The sequence below is a fragment of the Urocampus carinirostris genome, chromosome 1, assembly GCF_059441175.1.
Source record: "Urocampus carinirostris isolate Australia breed hairy pipefish chromosome 1, RoL_Ucar_1.0, whole genome shotgun sequence".
NCBI classification, from domain to species: Eukaryota; Metazoa; Chordata; class Actinopteri; order Syngnathiformes; family Syngnathidae; genus Urocampus; species Urocampus carinirostris.
Window position 1 is genome coordinate 42239466 of NC_142349.1, and position 23415 is coordinate 42262880.

Below are 23415 nucleotides of genomic sequence, written 5' to 3' on the forward strand. Positions count from 1 at the left end.
CGCATCCTTACTCCAGCAGCAATTAGGCTACAGAGACAAAACGTTCCTCTACTTCTTTTCCCCCGGCAACAAAACCATCCCAAATGCTTTTCACCTTGCATGACCGCTGTTGCCGCGCCGAGTCTGTGATGGAGGGATTATGCAGAGAAGTCGACGACTCTTGGGGCGTCTTTCTGCATGTATTCTTATCACTACTTTGAGTACTTAAGAGACTGCACTTTTGCATATTCCAAAAAATGGCAGAATGCTTACAGAATTCTTTTAATTTGTTTATATGATTTTTGGGATCAGAGCGCTTGGCATGACTTTTATGTTCTAGTGTGACTTATCCCTTGCAGTATCACATATCCTTTAAGCGACCTTGACACCAACTAGAACCATTCCATATCTTTGGTGTGATTAGTGCGTTTTGAATACAACCTAAGGACAAGTGTTGGGAGTAACGCGTGACAAAGGTATGCATTTCTGGAACTCAGTTTATTTTCTCAGTAACATGTAGTGTAACACATTATTAATAACATTTGTAACTCAACTGTTGTTACTACGTGGTGCGTTACTCTGCTGCCTTTTAAAAGCAAATCGTAAAATGTGATGTTTTCCTATTGTTTGTCCGTTCCTTTTTGCTCTCAAAGCAGTACACAATACTCAATCTGCCAACAACAAAACGTTGAATAAACCACAATAGAAGGAAAAACGTGTTTATAAGTACCTATAAAATATAGTTAAATTAAACAAGCATAATTTCTCCTTGCTAATATTCTGATATTCTCCCTACTGCATATACTCAAATATCTGCTGCATTTATTACAATGAAATATTGAAATCATGGGGCAAGTTTATACATGCACATTCACCAGTCTCGAATGATAGGCCATGCGTGGGAAGGGGCCGTGGCTTACAGGAGCAAAACGTGAATACAGAATTTTCACTATACACTATGCCTGGAGAAAAAAGAAAACATCTTGGACATTAGCTGGAAATGGAGAAGTTGTTTGAAGTCGAAAGACAAAATAGATATGGAGTGTTTCAGCTCTGTAAGTTTGCGAACACTTAAGCTTGCACAAGTCAAGAAATACAAAAGGTTTAACGCTTCCACAGGTCTGTGTACACGAGCGGTGCCTGAAACGTCGATAGTGATCGACCAGTTTATCGCAATGACAGTGTTTGTAAATCGTGAGGCAAAGAAAGAATTGACGTTTGGTTGGAATGAAAGTTTATCAAGATATTACGTTGCGGTCAAAACGTGACTCAGCTCTACTGAGAACAATATGGATACCGCATGGCCGCAGGTCCGCAGCAGCATGAGAGCAGCGGGACAGGAGAGCAGTCTGGCAACCGCTCCGTTAAGTTTTCAGGCACCGCTCTTGACAATAGTGCACGCCCCTCTGGGGGCGCAAAGTATTAACAAAATAAACCACAGCCTATAATTTCTTCACTAGATTGACATACAGGGCTGCCAGTCTGACATCTGACCATTTCTGACACATGGGTCACCATGCATGGGCATACAACCCCTCATAAAACGTTCAAGTTACAGAGCAGTCTTGTGTTACCTAGTTAATCTCTAATTTATGCCTTCTAAATTCAAGAAAGAATATAAAAACGAGTGAAGGAGGAGGAGCTAATAAAAAGCCCAAAACATACCATTTCCGGACAGAGTAGGAGTACTTTCTTTCACTATGTCATAGTCAAATTGTGTTTTGCTTAATCTGCCAGCCAAGCATTGCTATATATAAAAAAGGGAAATGCAGAGCGGAATTTTCGGACTCCAAAACCGATTTTCCTTGAAAAAGAGAGCTGAGGAAAAAGAAAGGTGAAGTACTCATATCACAGTAATCGGGGAAGCAGTCAATTTTCTAACAGTTGACCACAAAAGTGATGGCAGTCACCGAAGCACCGGAATTGAAGTACTATTTCACCAAAGCTTTTCTGGAGTGGAAGGTGAGATTTTGAAACTACAAGCTGACATTGAGCTCATAGACAGTTCTGGGAGTTATTCACAGAGAAAAAGTACCCTAAAATCAGGAAATGTGCTACTTACTTGACTGCATTATTCAGCTCCACTTATTTATGTGAGTTAGGCTTTTCCAACATGAAGATTATTAGGTCCAAATACTGTTCTACCGTGACTAATGGTCATTTAGAAGCGTGCTGGCGGTGGCTATCATTAGCGAGTGTCCAGGCTACACATCCCGGCTGATTTCATTCAGTGCAAGTCATCTAAATAAACACATGTCACACATGTACTTTTTAAATGAAGTAACTATCGTATTTTCTAGACTAGAATTCACAGTTTTTATCATAGTTTTGCTCGAGTGTGACATATTTTGGTGGGACTAATATGTGAAATTATGAACACATTATTATATCATTGCGTGTTAAATTTTTGATACCGGTCCTGTACATCCCTTATTTTCACACTACACCACAGAAGACGCTGTAGGCCTATGGTGATCATTTCAACCTTGCCCTGTTGTGGGAGGGACTTTTTTGGGGGGCGGCAGTAGCTCAGGAGGTAGAGCGCTCGTCTTGGGATCAAGGGATCCCAGTTCGAATCCCGGCTCGTCCGTGTTGCATGTCGAAGTGTCCTTGGGTAAGACACTGAACCCCTAATGCCCTCAATAAGCGGGTTAGCATCTTACATGTCTGCAATACAAGGCCGCTAAAACCTGGCCGTCTCAGCTCAACAAGCAGCCAGAGAACCTTGCCAAGTGAGCAGCCAAGCTTGATCAAGCTAGCAGTCAAACCGGTGGGACAAAGCCAGTGACCTCAGAGAAGCCTCAAGCCACCAGCAGTCAACCTCTGCTTCAACACCCTGCATCCTGTGGTCTTCGTACCAGGCCTACCAGGATTCCTCATCGCTCTACAGTCGAGGAAAAAAAGACTGGGTCGTCATCTTTATCAAAGCAGAACTTCGCAGAACACCTCGTTGTTGCTAGGTATTGGTTTTGGTGTGACGTAAAAGGGGGAACTCTATCAAAATACAAGAACGTATTAATCAACCCAATGTTTTTTCTGACATATTGATCTCAAAACGTTTGTGGTGCTCCAAAAAGGCAAGTTTTGAGAACAATAAACTTGACTCTTTAATTCAATTGGTCAATAAATTGTTTGTTAGAATAATTTATTTATTTCCCATATTCGCTGCACCTTTTAAGATTACATGTATGTTTTTTGGCGATTACTATTGGTATGAAAAAGTAATAAATGCGATTTATACTTTGAGTGTGACTTATACATGTTTTCACCTTCCCAATTATGCATCTTTGGGCTTGTGCGACTTATACTTCGGAGAGACTTATAGTCCGGAAAATAGGGTACTAACTGTAACTAATTACTTTTTTTCAGTAAAACGGCCTAACACCTCCCAGAACAAAACCAGAATCTTGCAGCATGACTAACACGTCGGATTTCTTCCAGTGTGACCTACGCTTCTCAGTTACCCCCCAGTGCAGCTCCAACACGTCCTGCAGTAGTTAGGATATTTTCAACTATGAGTCAAACATCATCCAGCACGAAATTACCTTCCAATGTGTGTCATCTTGATGCGCTCACTAGCTTGCACCTCCACGCCGTCCTTGAACCATTTGCCCGTCACCTTCTCATCAGACACCTCACACTTGAAGATGGCTTGCTCGCTGGCCTTCACTGTCAGGTCGGCGATGCTTTGCAAGACCTGCAGCTCCTTATCTAAGCGCAAAAAAAATGGCCATTAGCTTAACAGTCAGCAGCTGTTTCGTGGAAACTTTCATGAAGGATTCGGTCCATTTTGAAGTAGTGAATACTCCAGAGATTGGAGTAGGCCCAAGCCATGTCATCAGTTGTGGACAAGTTGAGCAAATTACCCTGACGGATAACACCACGGGAGACGGAATCCAAATAAATTGAGCGCTATTAATTACGGGTAGTAACTAATTGATGAGCTTCCACGCTTGTCCGAATGGGATACACAAACACGGAGCGACGGCTGAGCTAATTGAAATACCTGACAGCAAACTTCCCACCGACACAGACGACGGATTAATCGCCGTGTCAGCCCCCTGTCAGCCTTCACTTTAGTTTCATGGATGACTTGAAGAGTTATCTTCGTTTAACTGTGGCTATGGCTGCACGTTGTCAGCCTCATTTTTACATTTTCATAAAAGCAAAAGTAAAAGTACCAAGGCATTGTTGGCAGTAATGTGTTTCAGAGTAATGCGTTTATGTAATACAATTGCTTTTCTCTGTAACGAGTACTGTAAAGCGTTAATAAAAATGTGTAACTCAAACGTGGGTGCGTTACTCTGCTACTTATTGAAAACGGTTTACGAGTTTCAACGCCGTCAAATCTGTAACGGTTCCCCCCTCGCTCAGTACAAAAATAAACAGAATCTTTGTCCTTCAGCATCACACTACTAATCGCGTCTTTTAAGGTGAGTGGGCATTCATATATCGTCCTGTGGCACTGTCTCAAGCACAGAGTAGAATGAATTTCTCTCCATTCTCCCTTCCATATAAACTCGCATCTAAGCTGTATTTACAGCTATAAACGAAAACACAGAAATCCAAGGGTCAGCTTGAATGCACAAGTTTGGTTGAATATCACAACTCACCAGTAGCGAATGGTAGGGAGCTCGTGGGGAGGGGGCGTGGCTTATACAGGAAAAAAAAACGGGAATTCAATGGGGCAAACGTAAGCACAGAATTTACGGTAAACATGATCTGAATTTTGGCCTATTTATTTGTAAAATTATTTTTGCAATACAACATGCCTGAAAACAAACAAAACCTCTTAGACAGTATTCAGTAATGGAGAAGGATATCTTCGAGTGGTTTAAAGCCCATGGATAAATGGATATGGATTGTCTCGGCTAAGTGTTTGTTGGTGAGCTCTCAAGATTACAAAGGAAATATGAAGGCATCACTGCTTCCACAGGTTGGTGTACACATTTTCTAAATCTTTTATGTGGCTATTGGTTTGTTTCCCTTAACCACTAGGGTCGTAGGGGCACCATTTTCTGTGGTGTATCTTTGGCAAGTACAGCCTGGTGGCACTGTTTTAGGGGGTTAGGTTCAATGCGAGCATATAAAGTAATTTGTAAGTAGTTTTTTTTTCAGAGTAATGCGCTACTTTTGGATTTCAGACATTCAGGGGGACGGAATTACTTTTTAAATGAAGTAACTAGTAACGATAAGAGGTTACTTTTTTCAGAAATGCGCCCAACACTGGTAGTAAGTCATAAATGTAAGGTAAAAATGAAATAATCATGTTAGCTTTTGTTTGAGAAAAAAAAACTTTCTTCATCTGGATTTTCCCCAAAATGTCATTTTAAAACAATTTCTTGTTGTAGCACTTATTCCTTATTCCTTATATATTTAAACCAGTTATAGAGCACATACACATAACCTATTCATAGAGGAAAATCTTCGAACGCTACGAGATTTAATTAAATATCAAATTCCCTAGATGATGTATATAGCTGCAAATACAAGCCTCCCTGCAAACTTGCAGTGCTACTTTAAGAAAAATTATTTACGATATGACATAAGGAAATATGATTATCGGAGATAAAACAAAAAACGACTCTTGGATCTTTTTCAATCGTCTGTTATGGACCAAAAATGTGGAATAGTTTGGATAATGACTTAAAAGAAATGTTAAACCCTCAGATGTGTAAGAGAACTACAAAACAAGACTGATTCAAAGTTACACAAATGAGTTTGCCATATAATAGGCTATATTGACTGCAGGTTACATTAATAAGTTACACAACATACAATAGCATATAATGTATTTCCACATACAAAGGTTCATTAAATAAATCCAAACAAGGTCAAAATGTTGCTACTGTCTGTATGTACTTTATTAAGGTTAAACCTGACTTGAAACACTGATGTTTTTGTTATACCCAAACCAAGCCAATGTTTTATCCATGTTACATCTGTGCTGAGCCCTGCACAGAGCGCAGACAATTGACCAACAGACTTTCAAAGTTCCACTAACATCCTAGCATACCCACTTCAAATCTTTACTGCCAAAATAGAATTACTAAGTTGGAGCTGAAAGTAATGAAAGACAATGCCCAAACGGCACGTACTGTAGCCGGTATGATCAGGATTCCTCGAATAATTGGAAATCACTGTGTTTTACGCAACTGGACAACGAAGACGTTGAGGACATGTATCTGTTGTTCTTCATTTTCACAAGAGGAATTTGTCTGACCAACTGCTTAGAAATCAGACCGGCGCAACTGGGGTCTTAAGGCGTGGTCACACAGCCTTTCACGGGCGTATCGCAGCTGAATCACGGCCAGAAGTTTCTGCCCGTGAAGCAGACGCGGTGGAAAATATGCAAAACTGGCTAAACCCGCTGTTTACCCGTGGTATGCCCGTGAAACAGACGCCGGCGACTGTTCCACTTCCTTATCGCGGTTAACCGCGGCTGCATCGCGTTTGACCGTGCTTACACGCGGTACACACGCTAATGCACGTGATAACACCGCAATACAGGCGCAGAACAAACGTGCTATGACCGTGCTCCACCCGCGATTACCCGCTAAAATTTCGCGTCCTACCCGCGTGTAACCACGTCTTGGCCGCGGCCGTAGCACGTCGTTCCGCGTCTTTACCTCGTGTGTACCACGTGTGCCGCCCGCGGTTACCCGTGGTCTAAAGTTTTGAGCAGCGCAAAACTTTTTCGCGCGGCCAACCGCGTGTGAATTTCTTACCGCGTGTAAAGCACTGCTGTATCTCGTCTGTATCGTGATCTCAAAGCGTCCAACAGCGTCTGCTTCACGGACAGAAATTTCTGGCCGTGATTCAGCCGCGATACGCCCGTGAAAGGCTGTGTGACCATGCCTTCAATGTTTTGATGCCAACAGCCTCACAGAACAGTCAACTGCGCATGAAAACGCCCTGGAGAAGCTGAAAGCTGACCTCTACAACGAGTTCAATGACAAGGTCAAGGTCCTCAATGTCAAAACGGAAACTACTGACTGACAGAACAGCTAGACTGATTTCATCAGATCAACATTGACTTATGGCTTTTCTCGTAGAAATTAAAGAAATACCAAATGAAACTGAAAAATTATCAAAAATGAGGAGGAGATGTCAAGGTGATTATGAAATTGACTTATAAACTGATCTAGATTTTACAAATATAACAATTATTTCTCATGTGTAATAATGAGATGTGATTTGTGTAACTGAAAATACCTTGTTGTAAAAATCTGATTGCGTTATAAGTAAATAGTGTTTTGGTTGTCAAGGGGACGGGACCAAAATAGGCTCTGGCTTTTTCCTGTCCGCGCTTTTTCCTTTCTTTTGTCAATTGTTTATCAAAACTGTTGATGTTAAACTTATTGTAACCTTGTATTTGATCAAAAATAAATAAATAAATAAATAAATAAACATCTCAGGTTTGCACAGGAAAAAACCCACAAAAACAAAACAAATTATTTCGTCTTAAAATAAAGGCTTTCATTTGCAAACTAAGAAGACACTTCGAATCCTGCTGATGCTTATTAGTCGCACAACCTTTTGTTAGTGTCAACATTAAAATGGCAAATCTTTTATTACTGTATCAAGCTCCTGTTCGTTATTAAAACATAAAATGTGTCTTGATGGTCAAGAAAGAAGCTAATTAACACACAAGAAATAACAGTTGTTGCCAAACCCCATAGCTCCAAATGACAACTTAAAGGGACATCGTTCATTTAAAAAAAGCAATATTGATTTGAATAATTAGCAAAAATACACAAAAATATTATCCAAACATGCATGTTTTAAAATTCTTGTTGGTAAAAAAAATGCATTTTCTTACATAGCAAGAGGTTTACCTAGACGGAGCTGACATGATTGTCCGCCATCTTGCTGCTAAGACTACCCCACCACCAAAAATCATTGTGAAAAGCTGGGCAAAAATGAAGGGAAAATAGTGCGGTTCGATCACTTTGAGTCTTCTTAGTTTGTAATCCTCTTTCCACCTTTTAGTACTTGTTTACAGTTGCAAAACGAAACACAGTAACATCTAGTTGTAATATTTTACACCTTGTCCCTTTAAGGCATAAGTCTACTTTTCAAGGGCTACCTTCAACTTCCAGCTCAGCTTTGGATTCGCCACCGTTGGTCAAGGCGAAGTAAGTACCGATGTCGTCCTTGGTGACATCATTTATGATCAAAATGTGCTTCTTGCCATCTTTTTTAAATCGGTACTTGGATGCCGCAGTCTCTTTAGTCAGCTCAACACCGTCTTTCATCCTAATGACAAATGCACACTCCATCACAGACCTGGACAATAGGAAAGCTATTCAAAAAAACAAAAATAGAAATAACATCACTCACCATTTGACATGCGCCCCTTCCTCAGAGACCTCCACCTCAAACTCTACCCTCTCGCCCACCACCGTGTGGACGTCATCCAGAAGTTTAGTAATGGTCACCGGAGGCTCTGAAGAACAACAAAGTCGAATATGCTGCAGTACACAAGTATTTGTAGTAATTGTGGAAAGCACTCCAAAAACACAAGAAGGTCGTAAGTATTTTTTTATCCCTGGTTCAGACAAAATTTAGCGCCAGATTACAACATACTTTTGTTGTTTAGTTCTTAAACAGTGATGCTCGGTCACTTGTATAGCCTTAGCAGAGGGGGTTTAATTTAATAGGGAGGAGGAATAACGACTTTTATTTTACTATTGTTAACTTTAAACTTTAATAGACTCTCTAAATGAGGCGAAAATACATCATTGTATTTTGAACTTGCAAGGAGAACCAGGAGAAAAGCTCTCAGATAAGAAAATTCCATCCCGTCCTGAAGCTCTTCTCTGAGCCTCGTCTTTTTATTAAATCTTCAATGTTATAAAAAACAGATCAGACCTAAAGGGTGTGGTATCAAAGAACAGCGACACCATTTGCTGATAGCGACAATGATGCAAAAGTCAAATCAAAGAGTCTAAATAACTCTGACTTAACTGATAGATTAATTTAATATGTCATTTTGAGCATTGTATTTTTGATAATTGCATTGAATATGAATGAAAATTGTGTTATTGTTATATTAACAAAAATATAACTTTATTAATAGTTTCTTTTAATTTTATATACGAGTACTTGTTGCATTATGTTTAAAAAAAATCACGTTTAATTTGTGCTGTCTAAGTTTGCTTTTCTTTCGAGAAACAGCTTTGAATATGCCTTAACCTTTGCTTTGTCCCCACAGTTAAATCAGAAAAGCTTTTATTTTTGTTAAAGGGACAGTGTGTAGTATTTGACCACTAGATGTTGCTATATGGTAAAGTGCAACCAAAAACAAGTGCTGAAAAGGGAAGAATACAAACTACCAAGACTCAAGAGACCACAATGCACTATTTTACTTTTACTTTTTTTGTTGCCTTGCTTAGGTTTTGGGTACCCATAGCACCAAGATAGTGGGCAATTGTGTCAGCTGCCTTTAGTTGAGGCTCATTTAATGTAACATAAATACAAATTCCTTGATCATAGTTTAAAAATGCACTTTATATATAGTTGTTCATGTAATTTTGCTTATTATTCAAATATATATGTTTTTTTTTTTTTAACAAAAGAAGTAATACACTCTGTCCCTTTTGAAGCTGTTACTTCAACAGCACATTTTTTTGGTTTATACCTAGATAACTAAAAAAACCTTTACGGGAGGTGATCCTTTTTAACAAATGATTACAGCAAACTTTATTTAATAATAAAAAAATGAAATGAATGAACAGATGTATTAACTTTTTTAGTAGCGTTTAACGATACACCTTTGTTATTGATCATCTGTGATTGCCTTTATTTTCTAGTTTTGTTTATTCAAATATTGTCAGCCATTTGTGGGTTTTGAATTGCAATATCACTTTTACAAATATTTTAGATTCAACTTTGCCATCCACCGAAAAATAACATCCCACTGCCAAATTGGATGTGGCAAACAGCTTTTGGGAACGTTTACATTTGCAAACTAATCGCAACACACCCTATACTGGTAACACTGTACCTTTCCTTTTTGTTTTAAATGAGTTATTTTGCTTTACATTGTTTGCTAATTTGTGCTTACAAGGTCTGTTGTCTCGTTTCATTTTCCTTTTGAATTCTCACATTGTTGAGATTGGAAGAAAGACAACAGTTGAGTCAGCTACCTTTGACAAATACTTCAGTGAAGCATTTTTCTTCACCCACCACACACTCGTAGGCCGCGTCATCAGACAGGTTGCACTTGTTGATGGTGAGCGTGCGGCGGTTGCCCACGCTCTCAAACACGTACCTGGTACACAAGGACAGACGTCCCAGTTACGTCACAGGGTATACAGTCACCTTACCTACATTTTCTCAGTGACGCAAAGCCAGCGAACAGCGCACTTTTTGATACAGGTCCTTTTGATGATATTTGCTAATTTTGATTAAAGCTCATGAGACTTTCATATTTAATATTCATTTACAGTTCACAGTCTGAGTCATTGGGGCAGCGCTGAGGACGCCATTTTGGTCATCTTTCTCTACTGTTGCCGGTTCCTGGTCTGCATTTTGGTCATGGCATAGTTGGCAAAAGTGAATTCTTTAATGTTGTTAGGCCAGTTTATCTGTTTTCCTCTCCTCCTGACCGCTTGGACTGTGCCGTGTAAAATCATTTTGGCCAGTCAAGATGATCTTTTGATGTAAACATGCCACTGCAGATGTTGTCTGTGCACAGTTGACAACAGTTTTTTGTGGGGCCTTTTAGTCACAGTGCACACTGTTTCTTTTGTCACATGTGCTGTGTAGTTAAGTCCTAGAAGTTTCCTGTAGCATCGCATCACTATGTCCTGGATTTTCCTTTCCAGATTTGCTGTGAGTGTCCATGTCTTACAAGGGTAAAGGAAGATGGAAGTAACCAGAGCTTGCATCAATCTGTTCTTTGTTGTTGCTGCTATGTTCTTTCCCTCCGTATGGGTTTAGGTCTAGCAAATGCAGCAGGTGTTTGAGAAATCCTGGCGATGATTTCCAGTTCTGACACCTCTTCTGATATGACAGCTCTAAGATATTTGAATTTGGTGACGTGTTCAAGCTTTTGGTGGTTGATAGTGATGTTTGTTATGATATCTTGAGGGTTATTAATCATTATTTTAGATTTCTTTCTCTGCTGATTTCCATCCCATACTGGGTTGATTCTTTGTCCAGGTGATTGACCAGTTCTTTGAGTTTCTGTTCTTCTCCTGCCAGTGCATCAATGTCATCGGCAAAATGAAGGTTAGTGCCGTGATGTCACCCAATGCTGACTCTACCTTTATGTTGGTCCAGGCATTCGGTCATGATCCTCTCAAGGAAGATGTTAAGTTGGAGAGAGAATGTCACCTTTTCTCCCACCAAGTGGTTTTAAACAACTCTCTGATGGTACCAGATGTCCACTGTCCTGTTCTCCAGATCTTTTTGTTAATATGTGAATAGCTAGATCACCATCAATTCATACGAGTTCTGACGTTATGTTGTCAATTCCTGGAGACTCAACATTCTTCAGCGAGAATTGCTGCCTATTCTTCTTCTCAGTGGATAGGGAAGTTGTCCTTTTGCCTTGGGCCGGAATTCTTAAGGACTTCAGGGTCTCCCTGTGTTGGGTGGTTGTATTGTTTGGAACTATATTCTGTCCATTTACTTCTCTTCAGTTAGGCCATTCCCTGCTTCATCCTAAATGTTGCTAGCTTTTGCCTTTTGTGCTTGTCTTTTACAATCTGGATGGGGTTCCTTAAATTGTTCCTGTTCAGGCACTCTTCCAACACAGTGCATTGTTCTTTGTTCCATTTTTATTTTGCTTCTTTAAGCTGTTTAATGTTCTTGTTGGGTGTTTATAATGGAGTTTATAGTTTAGTTCAGAAATATGAACGTGTTCTTGACTTTAGCCACCTCCCACTAGGGAGATATGGCTCCGGTGTACACACACACACACACACACATATACATACATATATATATATATATATATATATATATATATATATTAGTTCATAATGGAGTTTCCAAAGTGTGTGAATATGCAGCTGAAAGTTCCCAAGGTTTCGCAAAAAGAGCTGATTTTTAAAATAAGTGTCTCTTAAAATAGACACAAAGTTGAAAGCCTTTGATTTTTGTAGCATGGACTTCTGTTAGTCCGTTATAAACTAAAGGCGGAAAATATTAAATGATATTAGATAGATAGATAGATAGATAGATAGATAGATAGATAGATAGATAGATAGATAGATAGATAGATAGATAGATAGATAGATAGATAGATAGATAGATAGATAGATAGATAGATAGATAGATAGATAGATAGATAGATACTTTATTCATCTCCGAAGGGAAATTCACATTTCCAGCAGCATCCCTGAGCTGAGAACAGTACAATAATAAAGCCAAAAGAATGCAATATACAAATACCCAGTGTGACGTGCAAATGCCCACTATAGCGTGTTATATAGAGTAACTAAATAGCGCTACACAGAATACATATTGCAGTAAGATTCGGTAATATCCATATATATACAATATTTTCAATTCACACTTTAAGAAGGAAACATGAATATAGGCAAAATGTGCCCTTTTTTCCTCTGAGCAGATATTTATTCAAAAATAGCCTGCAAACATTTATCAGGCACAAATAAAAATTGGTATAAATTTTGTTTAATTTTCTTGGCTCAAACCAACCATTGTGAGTGAAAAACGTTGAGGTGAGGATGCCGGTGTTAAAGGGAGTGTGAAGCCCCCTTTTTGCAAAGGTATACTCCAGCCGCAGTGTGGTGTGTGACGCCAGTTTGGGAGTTCAATACAGGTCATTTGAGCATATTCTACTGTTCCCTTACTTGTTGTTATTATTACTATTATTATTATTAATATTATTACAGCTTATAATCACATAAACACAGACTGCAGTCGCGATCTGCCTGGAAAGCCAGATTCTTTATTCCGCCACATTCCCACCCGTGTTCGTCTGTCCAAGTGATCTGGATATTGTTAATAAAAATAGTCCGTAGATGTCTTGTGGGTCTAGAAATGTGGTTGAATTCATTGTTTTGGGATTGTGGTCAGCCACATCTTTGACCGATAAATGGAATACCATAATACACCTGAGCAATTCCCCCAGACCTCTTTTAAAACACGCACCAAAACATTGAGTTATTTTTTCAGCTAAAAAATTCTGCGCGATATGCTCAAATAAATGAGGTAGACTTGAGAAGGCCGTTAGGACGACACACTCACTTGGCCGAGGGTTTGATTTCCTGTCCATTTTTGAGCCACTTTATTGGGGTGTTGGGGTCAGCCACCTCTACGCTCAACTGGATCCTGCGGCCCTTATCCACCGAGTAGGCGGGCTCAAGTTTCTTCAGGAAGGCTGTGGGCACAAAGGCCAGTCAGGCTACCGCCACAGGCACACAGAGTCTCCATCTTTTCTCCCAAGATTTGCCTCACCATCGCTCTTTTTGGGCTCCACCGTCTTCATTTTCTTCAAGCGCTTCAACATACCACGTAGGTCTGTGATGCCATACTCAAAGGCAATTTTCTCATAGTCGCACGGCTTGGCTGCCTTTAAGATGTCCCATACGTCCACTTCTTTCTGAGGGACTTGCTGCTGCTTTTTCTCCCTGCAAGTCGAGAAGAAGTAAGCCGCCAGCGGATTGAGCCAAATCGGGAAAAGCATACCTTTTTTTGAGCAGAGCGCTAAAATCCAGATCGCCGGCATCCTCATCTGCGTTGCCACTATAGAAGAAAACGCTCACGATCAACTTGCTGCACTTCATCAAGCACTCATTCACCCCATCCCATGCAACTGGATCTGATTTTTCTTCAGTTTTTATTTTGAGATTTTACTGTCCAAAGCTTGACATTCATATTTTGCCCTATTTGAATTGCTATAAAGATGTCTTTAAGTCATAAAAGTCTGTAGTTTTTATTTTTATTTTGTTAACCGCCTATAGTCCCTATAGATGCAGCATTTCATTCTTGAGGGGGCCCACCCAACTCTTAAAACATACGTACAAATTGTATTCGTTCAAAACATAAAACAACATTTGGACAAACCAAAGAAATACACCCTTACAATCACACTTATTTAGTGCTCCTTAACTTCATTCCCACATTTTCCGGGAGAAACATGAGAGCCACAAGTGATGCAATGCCTATTGGACAGTGTGATACTAAAAATTTTGGAACAGGATAGTTTTTTACCAGCGATTTAAGATTAAGTATCCGTGACTCATGCCTGACAATACCATGGTGGGCCTCATCTCTTAAGAGCGGGATGACGCTTTACACTAGGAAAAACAGCAGTGACCACATGATAAGAGTGCTGTATGTGAGTCGGATCAGGATGCTTCTCCTGCAAATTGTAACCATGGAAACCAGTACAACCTTTTTCATGTGTGGGAGCACACCCATACCCCAAAAAAGGCCTGGAGAGGGACTGGCACCACCAGGCTCTACTTGCCTAAGACAAACCACAAGAAGTGGTGCTCCTACGACCCTGGCAGTTGAGGGAACTGTAACCATGAACTCCCCTACCTGACCTATTATTTATAGAGTCATTAAACGCAATGGTGGGCTGTGACGGCCTGCAAGGCCTTCTCTGCTGGCCCAAAAATATTTGAATGGGATGTTAATTATATTTTGTGCATCAATACTTGCTATATAAATTCAAATTGTCTGTCAGTTTTCTTAAATAGCTTCTCCATTGTTGCGCTGTTTCTATAAATCTGCTTTCATATTTACACATTTAACCAATCACATTTCCGCAATAACTTGTTGCTGGGTTCTGAAACCTACCAAGAAGCCTTCAAGCCCATACAAGCAGTCTTGGAAAGAGCAGTGGGTATAGCCAGTCAGATTTCAAGTTGGTGTCTGAAAAGAAGTTAGTGGGCATTGATCTATGTCACCACTTTCACAAAGTGTGACTGGCTTAGTGGCAAGGGGTCACTAATCTACCAAAATGTTGCACTGTAATATACTCAAAGATAGTGCAAGTAAAGCAGCGGCAGTAACTTACAAACTTCCGTCTGGTAAATGTAGACCATGTTTGTTGCCGTGGATTTTTATCTATTTACTTATCTGTTATTTTTAAACAAATTAGACATGATCATTTATGCACATTAAATACTAGGATTCACTGCGTACGCCGAGTATGAAGTGACCGATATCACATAAGACAAAGTCTATGGCCAGAAGCTCATGGTACTATATTTTCTCACTGACAACTAACCGACAACAGCAGCGTAATAAAAATAAAACACTCACTGTAACACAAATACATTTGTTTTGGTTCCCATCGATCATCTGCATGTTGAGTTGATGGTGAAGCTGCCAGCATGCTTTTATCCATTCCCAACATTTCTCCAAATTAGTTTTGGCTGAGGAAAAGGGACAAACCTCACCCCTACCAATCGTTCTGGATACCTCTGATCCACATTACAAGTGCCACAGACACATAATCCAACCAATTTGATACAAAACACTGGATGAGCGTGTGGATCACATTAGCATTATCTGTGATAGAAAGATGGTGAACCTTTATCGACAGCCCTTGGCTGTCGTTTGATTTGCATTCTGATTGGCTGAAAACAAGCGCTGTCGGATGTATGAATTCCGACCTAATCAGAATTTCAGCCAGTCGGCGCTAAAATGTCACTCATATTCGGATCTGGCCGAGTCTCTGTCTAACTGCCTTTTTTCTTTTTCTTAAATGATACCCCCGTCATCATTCTTGTGTTTATATAGTCTTTTTTAACTCGCGAGAGACCATTTGAGAAAAAAAAATAGTTAGCAGTTGTGAAAGTGCTTCAATTCATATTTTCAGGTATGTTCTGGTTTAAGGTCAGTTTTGTCTGCTTTGGAATAAAAATTCTTTATTTTTGTCCGCTTGACACACCAACTTTCTCTCCTTGCAAAGTTATAAGTCCAGCTCAGGTGTTTTTTCTAACTCTTTAAATGTGTAACATTATTCATTTAGAGTAGACTGAGCTTTCTGCTCTCTTAACCACCTTGCACAAGGGTTCCCTCACTTGCAAATGCTAAAAGCATCAAAGCTTATTCTCCCGTTTTGCTCTTAAGATACATTTTTTATTTAAGCACAACTTTCTACCTTGAGTTTTGGTGCCTGCTGTTCAACAACAAAGTAAGTTCTTTCAAGAAACATCACTAAGCGTTTATGTTATCTTCACTACATCCCCGTCTCCTCTCAACTCTTCTCCGCTTACAGATCTAGAAAGACACCCGCCTGGTAAATTTATGCTCATCATCTTTTATTATTTTAAATCAAAACACATTCAATTCGTGGCACCGACTTGCTATACTTGTGAATCGTTAGTAGTAAAGCGTGACATGCGGATCATCTGTCACAGTCTTTTAGGCGGTCCTCAAAGGACGCCGGAAAAATAGAAAATCTCAATGGCAAAATAAATTCAGAGTCGCACTTGTGCTCGCACGGATACACGTTCCGTTCACGGATAACACGCGTGCTTGATGGCGGTGCTATAATCCCGGAAGGAGGGCAAACCCTCCCCAGGGAGCGATAATAACCTCTTCGACGGGACGCGCCGGCTCGACGGTCGACTGAGCGTGAAAACGACAGCGCAGGCTACTGTACCAGGCTTTCTGGAGCCTCAGATAACCTTCGTACGATGAGTGAGTCAGAGCGGTCGCTTGACTAAGATTAGGCGGGCAAGCAATTAAAACTATTTCGTCAACTTATTAGCCACATTGTATGCCAAGCAGATATTTTAGGCATTGTGCTTACTAATCTACTTTCAACTCTCAGGCATCTCACAACACCAAGGAGCTACCATTTCAACAAAATCAAGTTTTTATTTTGGAAAAATTAATGCAGTATAGGCTCTCCATTATAGGCTCATTTGGTTGAAAGAATCATGCTGCGTGTCAGTACTTGGCTGACTTCATCCAAGTGGACTGAAAGATTATTCAAAAATTTCTAATCATATGTTAGTTTTCAGGTGCGTTGAACCATAAGATGGACGAATGAACACTCACGATCGCTTAAAGGCCTCCAAAATGTTGTCCTGCTGCTGCTCTTCCACAGCTGAAAGTAAAATAGAAGAAGAAATAAATGAAGTTCCATCATCTTCGTGACCTCGCGGAAGGACAGAACAATCCACGTGGAAATTTATTGTCTGACAAAGGCAGTTAAGCGGCGGAGGCGGTCCGATGGAAGGCGACAGTAACGCGATTATGGGGACGCACCTTCAACGGACACCTCAAAGGTGCAGCTGTCGCACTTATCCTTGGAAGTCACCTCACAGCGGTACCCGCCCGCATCGCCGTCCACTACTTTCACGATGCGCATCTCATATGTGTAGATCTGCAAAGAAAACCAGCTCATGTGAGAAGGTTAAAGTCAAGATGCCAGCAGAATAAACAACTGTGCTCAAATCCTAGAAGAACAATGAATATTATCTGACTACTACATGTTACTATTTTGTGTATTGCAACTAAAACAAATGCTAAACAGCACAAGGTAGAATACAAACTACAGAGACTCAAAGTGAACAAACCACACTATTTTCTGCTAGATTTTGCCTAGCCTATCACAAGGATTTGGTTTTAGAGTACCCATGGGAGCACAAATAAGACCGACGAACTGGCTGTGCTGGTGAAAAACATCAAAGCATACAGGGAGTGCAGTTTGCTGTGTTTTGCGGAAACGTGGCTCACGTCTAGCATCCCGGACGCTAACGTGGAGCTACCGGCTTCAGCGCTGTTAGGACAGACAGAGACACAAAAGCCTGCGGGAGGCGGAGAGGAGGTGGACTCGCTATCTACGTGAACACGAGGTGGTGTAACCCTGGGCACAAAGATTTCCATCTGCTGCAGGGATGTCGAACTTTTGCGTGTGACGTCATCCACTCCGCTGTTGCTAAACTACAACACAGCGCCCCGAGGCCATCCAGTTAATCTGTTAATAAACAACAAAAGGATACTGCTAGAAGTGTGAATTTCCCTACGGAGATGAACAAAGTATCTATCTATCTATCTTTCTATCTATATATCTATCTGTCTATCAAAGGTCGGGCACGCATGTCAGTTCCTTCTAGATGAGGCTCATGTTTTGTCAAATAAATGGTAATTTCTCGACCTATTCTCTATGTATTTTAAAATTGCAGGTTTATTGATTATGTACATATTGCTTATTATTTAAACTAATATTCTTTTTCTTTAATGAATGAAAGGTTGTTGTTTTTTTACAAACAGGGGGCAATAAATAATGCAAATTGTCAATTTAAATGTTTCATAGATTTTCAATATAAACACAACTAGTGACCATAGTATTATAAATTGTGCAAATACTATGATGTACTTTAGAACAGGGGCCTCCAACGTGGTGCCCACAAACAGCCGAGGTACCCCTGGAATTATTCTGAAAAACAGCTCACCGGTGCCGGGATATTTTTTAGTGGTTAACTGCGTTGATTAAACCCTACTTCCAATATTTACTGGGTAATAACATAGTAGTAACGTGACTTCTCATTTTAGAAATGCATATTAAACTGGGTGCCCTTTGCACTGATTAGTAACAAAAAGTTAAGAAAACCAATTCTGTTTGTATGTGACATTTGAGCTCCAAAACGGCTGAACCGATTTTTGTGAAAAACTACAGTAGTACTTTAGGGCTCTAGGAGTGTCTTTAGCTACAGTAGGTCGCTCATTAGTGGTGAGAGCTGGTGAAGGGGGGTGTCTTTTGTTTTTCATAGCCATTTGCTCGAGGTGGCGCTTCTTTCACAGTGGAGTGGGATGCTGTACTTCTGGCAGCTGTTACCGGGCCGTGGAAGGAAACGAGTGCCAGGCAGGAGGCGTGTTCGGCTCGCCAGTTAGTTACGCAGGGTCCCCCAACAACCTCGCCCAAGAAAAATGCCCGGCAGCGCCGGTCCATTCTACTTGTAGTACATATGTAGAGAGTTAAATTTGTTCCCACATCTTCACATTTACCTCCAACTTTTCCAAAATAATGTGTAAAATTGCCACTGACAACGGATCATGTGAAAAAAATGTGTTTGTACCTGTTGTTAGTGTACCTTCGTGTTCCTGTCATAAGTCTCCTTGAACTGAAGATGCTTCCCGGCTTTGCTGCCCAAGTCCAGCCACTTGCCCTTCAACCACTTCATGGTGGGTTTTCTTATCAGGGTGGACGAGTCCACTTTGGCCAAGAATGTCACATCCTGCCCTGTTGACACAGCACAAACCAATCACACATGGTATATTGTACTTTTCACAGCATCTGTGGAAATCTGACAAAAAATCACATAAAAATCACTTAAATTTGAATTTCCCTTCATTTCTTCTTCTTTTGGATTAACCATGTGTCATTTCCCATACGCACATTTGCGACCGTGTATGGTAAATGACGCTACCCAACCGATGTGTCGTAAAGAGTCATTAGGTGAAACCCCCCCCAACTCCAACACCCTAATGCTAAGTGCCAGGCAGGGAGGCAATGGGTACCAATGTCATAAATCTTAGGGATGACTTTCCGACCTCCCAGTCTCGGGGCGGGCGATCTACCCCAAGCCCACCAAGCTGGTCCCTATATTTGAAAAGATAAAAATGATTTGCACATGAGTGTTTATAATTCGGGCAAATTAGACTCACAATGAAAACTCAGTCTGAAAATGCATAGAAAAATTATAGTTCTTATATTTCATATAAAATTGTAATATTACCAACTGGCATTTCAGTTTTAAGAACTCAGACACTATTAAAACAACAAAGTTTTAATAGCAAACCTTAGAAAATAGAAATTAAAGTACTGCAAACTTGAGAATTAAGTATGAAATGTTGAAACATATTGATCAAACATGTAACAACTGTGGTAATCAAAATTAACGAAAATAGAAACAAATGGTTGGACAAAATAAAGTACAGCAGTGGATATTTTGTGCCCACCTTTAATGGCGGTGGCGCTCTCCGGCTTGAGCACAAACAGACCAGTCAGTTGTGACAGTTGAGGGTCCTCACCAGGGGCAACCTCTGCCAGTGACATACGACCGCATGAAAACACAAAAAAAGTTACTTTCACAGTTCTACATGTAGTTTTTAGGGGGCAGAAAACAAGAGTGAACTCAACGAGCGCATAAACACCAACTCTTCCTCTGGAAGGGTTTCTCCTAAAAAAATGTTAATATCATGTTTGTGAAGAAAAACTCCAAAATTCAAAACCGTTTCAGCCTTTCATAGGATGCAAAAATGGAAATGAGAAAATACTTTGAATTTGCATGCATGAATCAAACCACAAAACGGTGCAGGAATGGTGTTCGAAGCTAACCACCTTCATCAAAGTATCGACTTGTATCCTAAATATTAACATGCTAAGTGAAGGCTAAACAGGTTGAATTTGTAGTTTACATTCATCTTTAACTTGCTTGACAACCAAATGCAGATTAATAGTTTCAATAAGACTGGGCTAAGTGTTCAGCATGTAATACCACTCAGGGGTTGAGGAAATCCTCAGTCATTGTACCTAGGAGTACAATACTGTGTCAGTGATACGCCAAGAATAAATATTTTTTGCATCAAAACCACCCAATAATTACGTACTAATAATTATAGGACACAATCTGTCAGTGTAGATTGTATCATAAAAAATAACACCAACTCTTACCTCTTATACGTGATACATGCAGTCAGTATGATAACCTACAATGGTCCTATAGAGTACTAATGTCAAATGGACCACTCAAATCAATCGGCACAATGTCCATACAGTTCTTCATTCCAGTATAAAGAACCCTTGAGAATTCTTACCATCAGACGGCAACTCTGCACCGTTACACGTGTGGATGAAGGGAAAAAAAGTATGTCAGTCTGAATAAAAAAATATTTTCACAGTGTTCACGTTTATTGGTCATTAATAACTTCTGAGTTTTGTCAACAATACACACATTATCCAAACACATCGGAATGCAGTCTGGATGAAGCTATGCGCAATCGGCATAGTTATTTGAGTAAGTCTACGTTATGTATAGACCCATCTGCATAGTAAGGTGAATACGTTGTAACATACGCAACACAAATAAATAAAATAATGAGTGGCTAGTGTACATGCTAATGTATAAACAGTAGGTGGCAAAGTCCATACTGGTCGAACTTCCTCCAAACCGAAACCATCGACGTCATCATTTGAATTGAATAAGGGAAAAAATAATTCCCCAAAAATATCTACTTCATAGATAAAGCTGTGACTGTCCACCAGAGACTCTAGATCCTCGGAACAAATGTTAACTATGCAGATCATTTTAGTCCTTAAAAAAAGAAAAATAACCCCAAAAGAGCAGGCATATTTGTTTGCTGTAAACTATATTTGTACTTGGTTTATCTGTAACATAAACTACATGCTACTGTTAGACTTTATGCTAATAACTTACCTTTGTAAACATCAATTGCTGAGGCTTTAAGCCAGGTATGTCAAACACACGGCGTGGTGATGATTTAATCTGGAGTATGTCAATAAAAAGAAGCGGGTCTCTATGTCTTTTCTGTCAAAAGTTACCATTTTTAAAATTAATGGAAACCAAATGCTCCCGCTGGCCGCTAGAGAGTATTAAAGGGTATACCCTCACCTTTAATAGGCCTGGGCCAGTAGTTTGAACTGATGTAGTCGTATCTTACTGCCCTTGTACTGCCTAAACTTGTATTTGTATTTATATTTTTAATTCATTTCAAACCAGAAAGACAATAAAAGCAAAAAAATATATTTCCTTTTACAGTTCCCCCATGAGCTTGTATAGCATGGTGATTTGGCTCAGGTGTAATATTGAATTCACTCAACTGTTAAACAAAACCAGTTAACAGATTTGTTTATGCCGAACAAATATTCTTCCCATTGTTTGTAAATAAATGTGTCATGATGGGAAAGATCCCCTGTCATCCTTTTTTATAATAAGTAGGGAAAGTTGAATGACAAAGCATACCTACTGAAAAACTACAGTAAGCTAAACTTTTAAGTTGAGTTGTTTTACTGAACAGAAAGTCTGGATCCGGCAAAACTAAGTTTGACATCCCTTCTTAAACCCGTAGAGTTCAGTTGTTAAATGTGACACTGACACACACAAAATGACAGACATACGACTTTGCTGAGGCATGAAACACAACATAGATAGCAAACAGACGGCAAGCGCAGGACTTTTGGGGAGGGCAGGAGGTTTGTGGTTGGCAGACGCCATCTTACCGTCTCCTGGCTCAGAGTTTGCTGAGTGAGAAAATATGGATGCCAATGAGCCGTGGCAGTAGCAAAGCGGTAGCGGGACAATGACATTTGTTGATAAAAATGCAGGAGAGCGCAAGAGAAAGGAAAGCGCTGCCTTGGAAGCAAGCGAGCCAACTTACCTGAGGTGGGCTGAACGTCTGCTTATGGATTACAAGTAAGAGCAAAAGCGCCTCACATTGTGCTAGCCAAACAGAATCTCTGCCTATTTTCCAATAAACGCCACCACGGCTGCAACAACTAATCGGAAAAATCGATAAATCAAAGTGTTGGAGACCAATCATATCATTTATTAGTTGTATTGCATGATTTCTGAGCTGCTAAGTACGTTAAATCAATAAAAATAAGAATGCACACCATTCCGTTGTGACGCTCAGAGTTGTAGTACCATTTTGGTCCGGCAGGGGGAACCAATTGTTTTTACAACAAATGTATCTTCCATTTTTTCTTTTTTTTAATTGACCATTGCATCATTACAAAAAAATGGCATGAAAGTTTCAACTTAGAGTTTCATCATGAAACAAAGTTAACAATTTCAAGGTAACAAAAAGTGCAGCAAAAGCACAGAGATAAATAAATCAGAAAAAAGTAAATACAATTAAAACAATGATAATATTAACGACATGTTTAACTCTACACAAAGGGCAGATTCTTAAGCATACAATAAATCATTTTCATGTCAGGAATGTTTATCATATTCAAAGATTCAACTCCCCAAAACAAGTTGTTTTACATATTTGATATATTTTTGTGGATAAAAATAAAATGTAAATGTATTGACGCATTTTGGGGGTCTCTTTGACCGCTTTTTGGTTACATTTATCTGATTTGCAAATTATTTGAATGTAACAGTCAATCTTTTTGGCAACAAGTGTGATGTAATGTAGTTCTGTATTGTCCAACCAACTAAATAAATCCCCAAAAATTTAGTATTATGTAACAAAAGATACAATTTTAATAAAATGTAAATCTCATGTATTAGTTGATGTAAAAACAACTGAGGTGTGTAGGCTGTGCAACCTTTCCAATGTTAGGGCCCGGTCACACAGCCGTTTGCGTCTGTATCGCGGGTAAAATTTTGCGGTTTTTTTTTTGCCCGTGGTTGCCCGTGATGGAAAATGCGCAAAATTGGCCAACCCGCTGTTCATCGGTGGTATGCCCGCAAAACAGACGCCGGCGACTGTTCCGCTTCCTCATCGCGTCATTTTCTC

At 39.8% G+C, this 23415-nt stretch overlaps 1 protein-coding gene across 3 annotated transcripts in view; it reads right to left on the reverse strand.

Annotated features, from left to right (window-relative positions):
* Positions 1-20771, reverse strand: part of mybpc2a (myosin binding protein Ca) — a 38205-nt gene extending 17434 nt beyond the window's left edge. Inside the window, exons 1-12 of one of the 3 annotated variants that reach the window (XM_088355285.1) lie at positions 20746-20771; positions 19888-19971; positions 19020-19168; positions 17191-17308; positions 16981-17029; positions 13645-13701; positions 13414-13586; positions 13204-13336; positions 10131-10255; positions 8323-8428; positions 8069-8238; positions 3525-3690 (exon numbers count right to left, since the gene is read on the reverse strand). In XM_088355285.1, coding sequence (XP_088211411.1) covers positions 3525-3690; positions 8069-8238; positions 8323-8428; positions 10131-10255; positions 13204-13336; positions 13414-13586; positions 13645-13701; positions 16981-17029; positions 17191-17308; positions 19020-19109 — 1187 coding nt within the window. In that variant the 5' untranslated portion in view covers positions 19110-19168; positions 19888-19971; positions 20746-20771. Of the gene's footprint in view, positions 1-3524; positions 3691-8068; positions 8239-8322; positions 8429-10130; positions 10256-13203; positions 13337-13413; positions 13587-13644; positions 13702-15231; positions 15309-16980; positions 17030-17190; positions 17309-19019; positions 19169-19446; positions 19529-19887; positions 19972-20745 lie in introns of those variants that run through there. The other 2 variants (XM_088355282.1, XM_088355283.1) reach the window with 2 other exon arrangements.
* Between the last annotated feature and the right edge of the window lie 2644 nt (positions 20772-23415).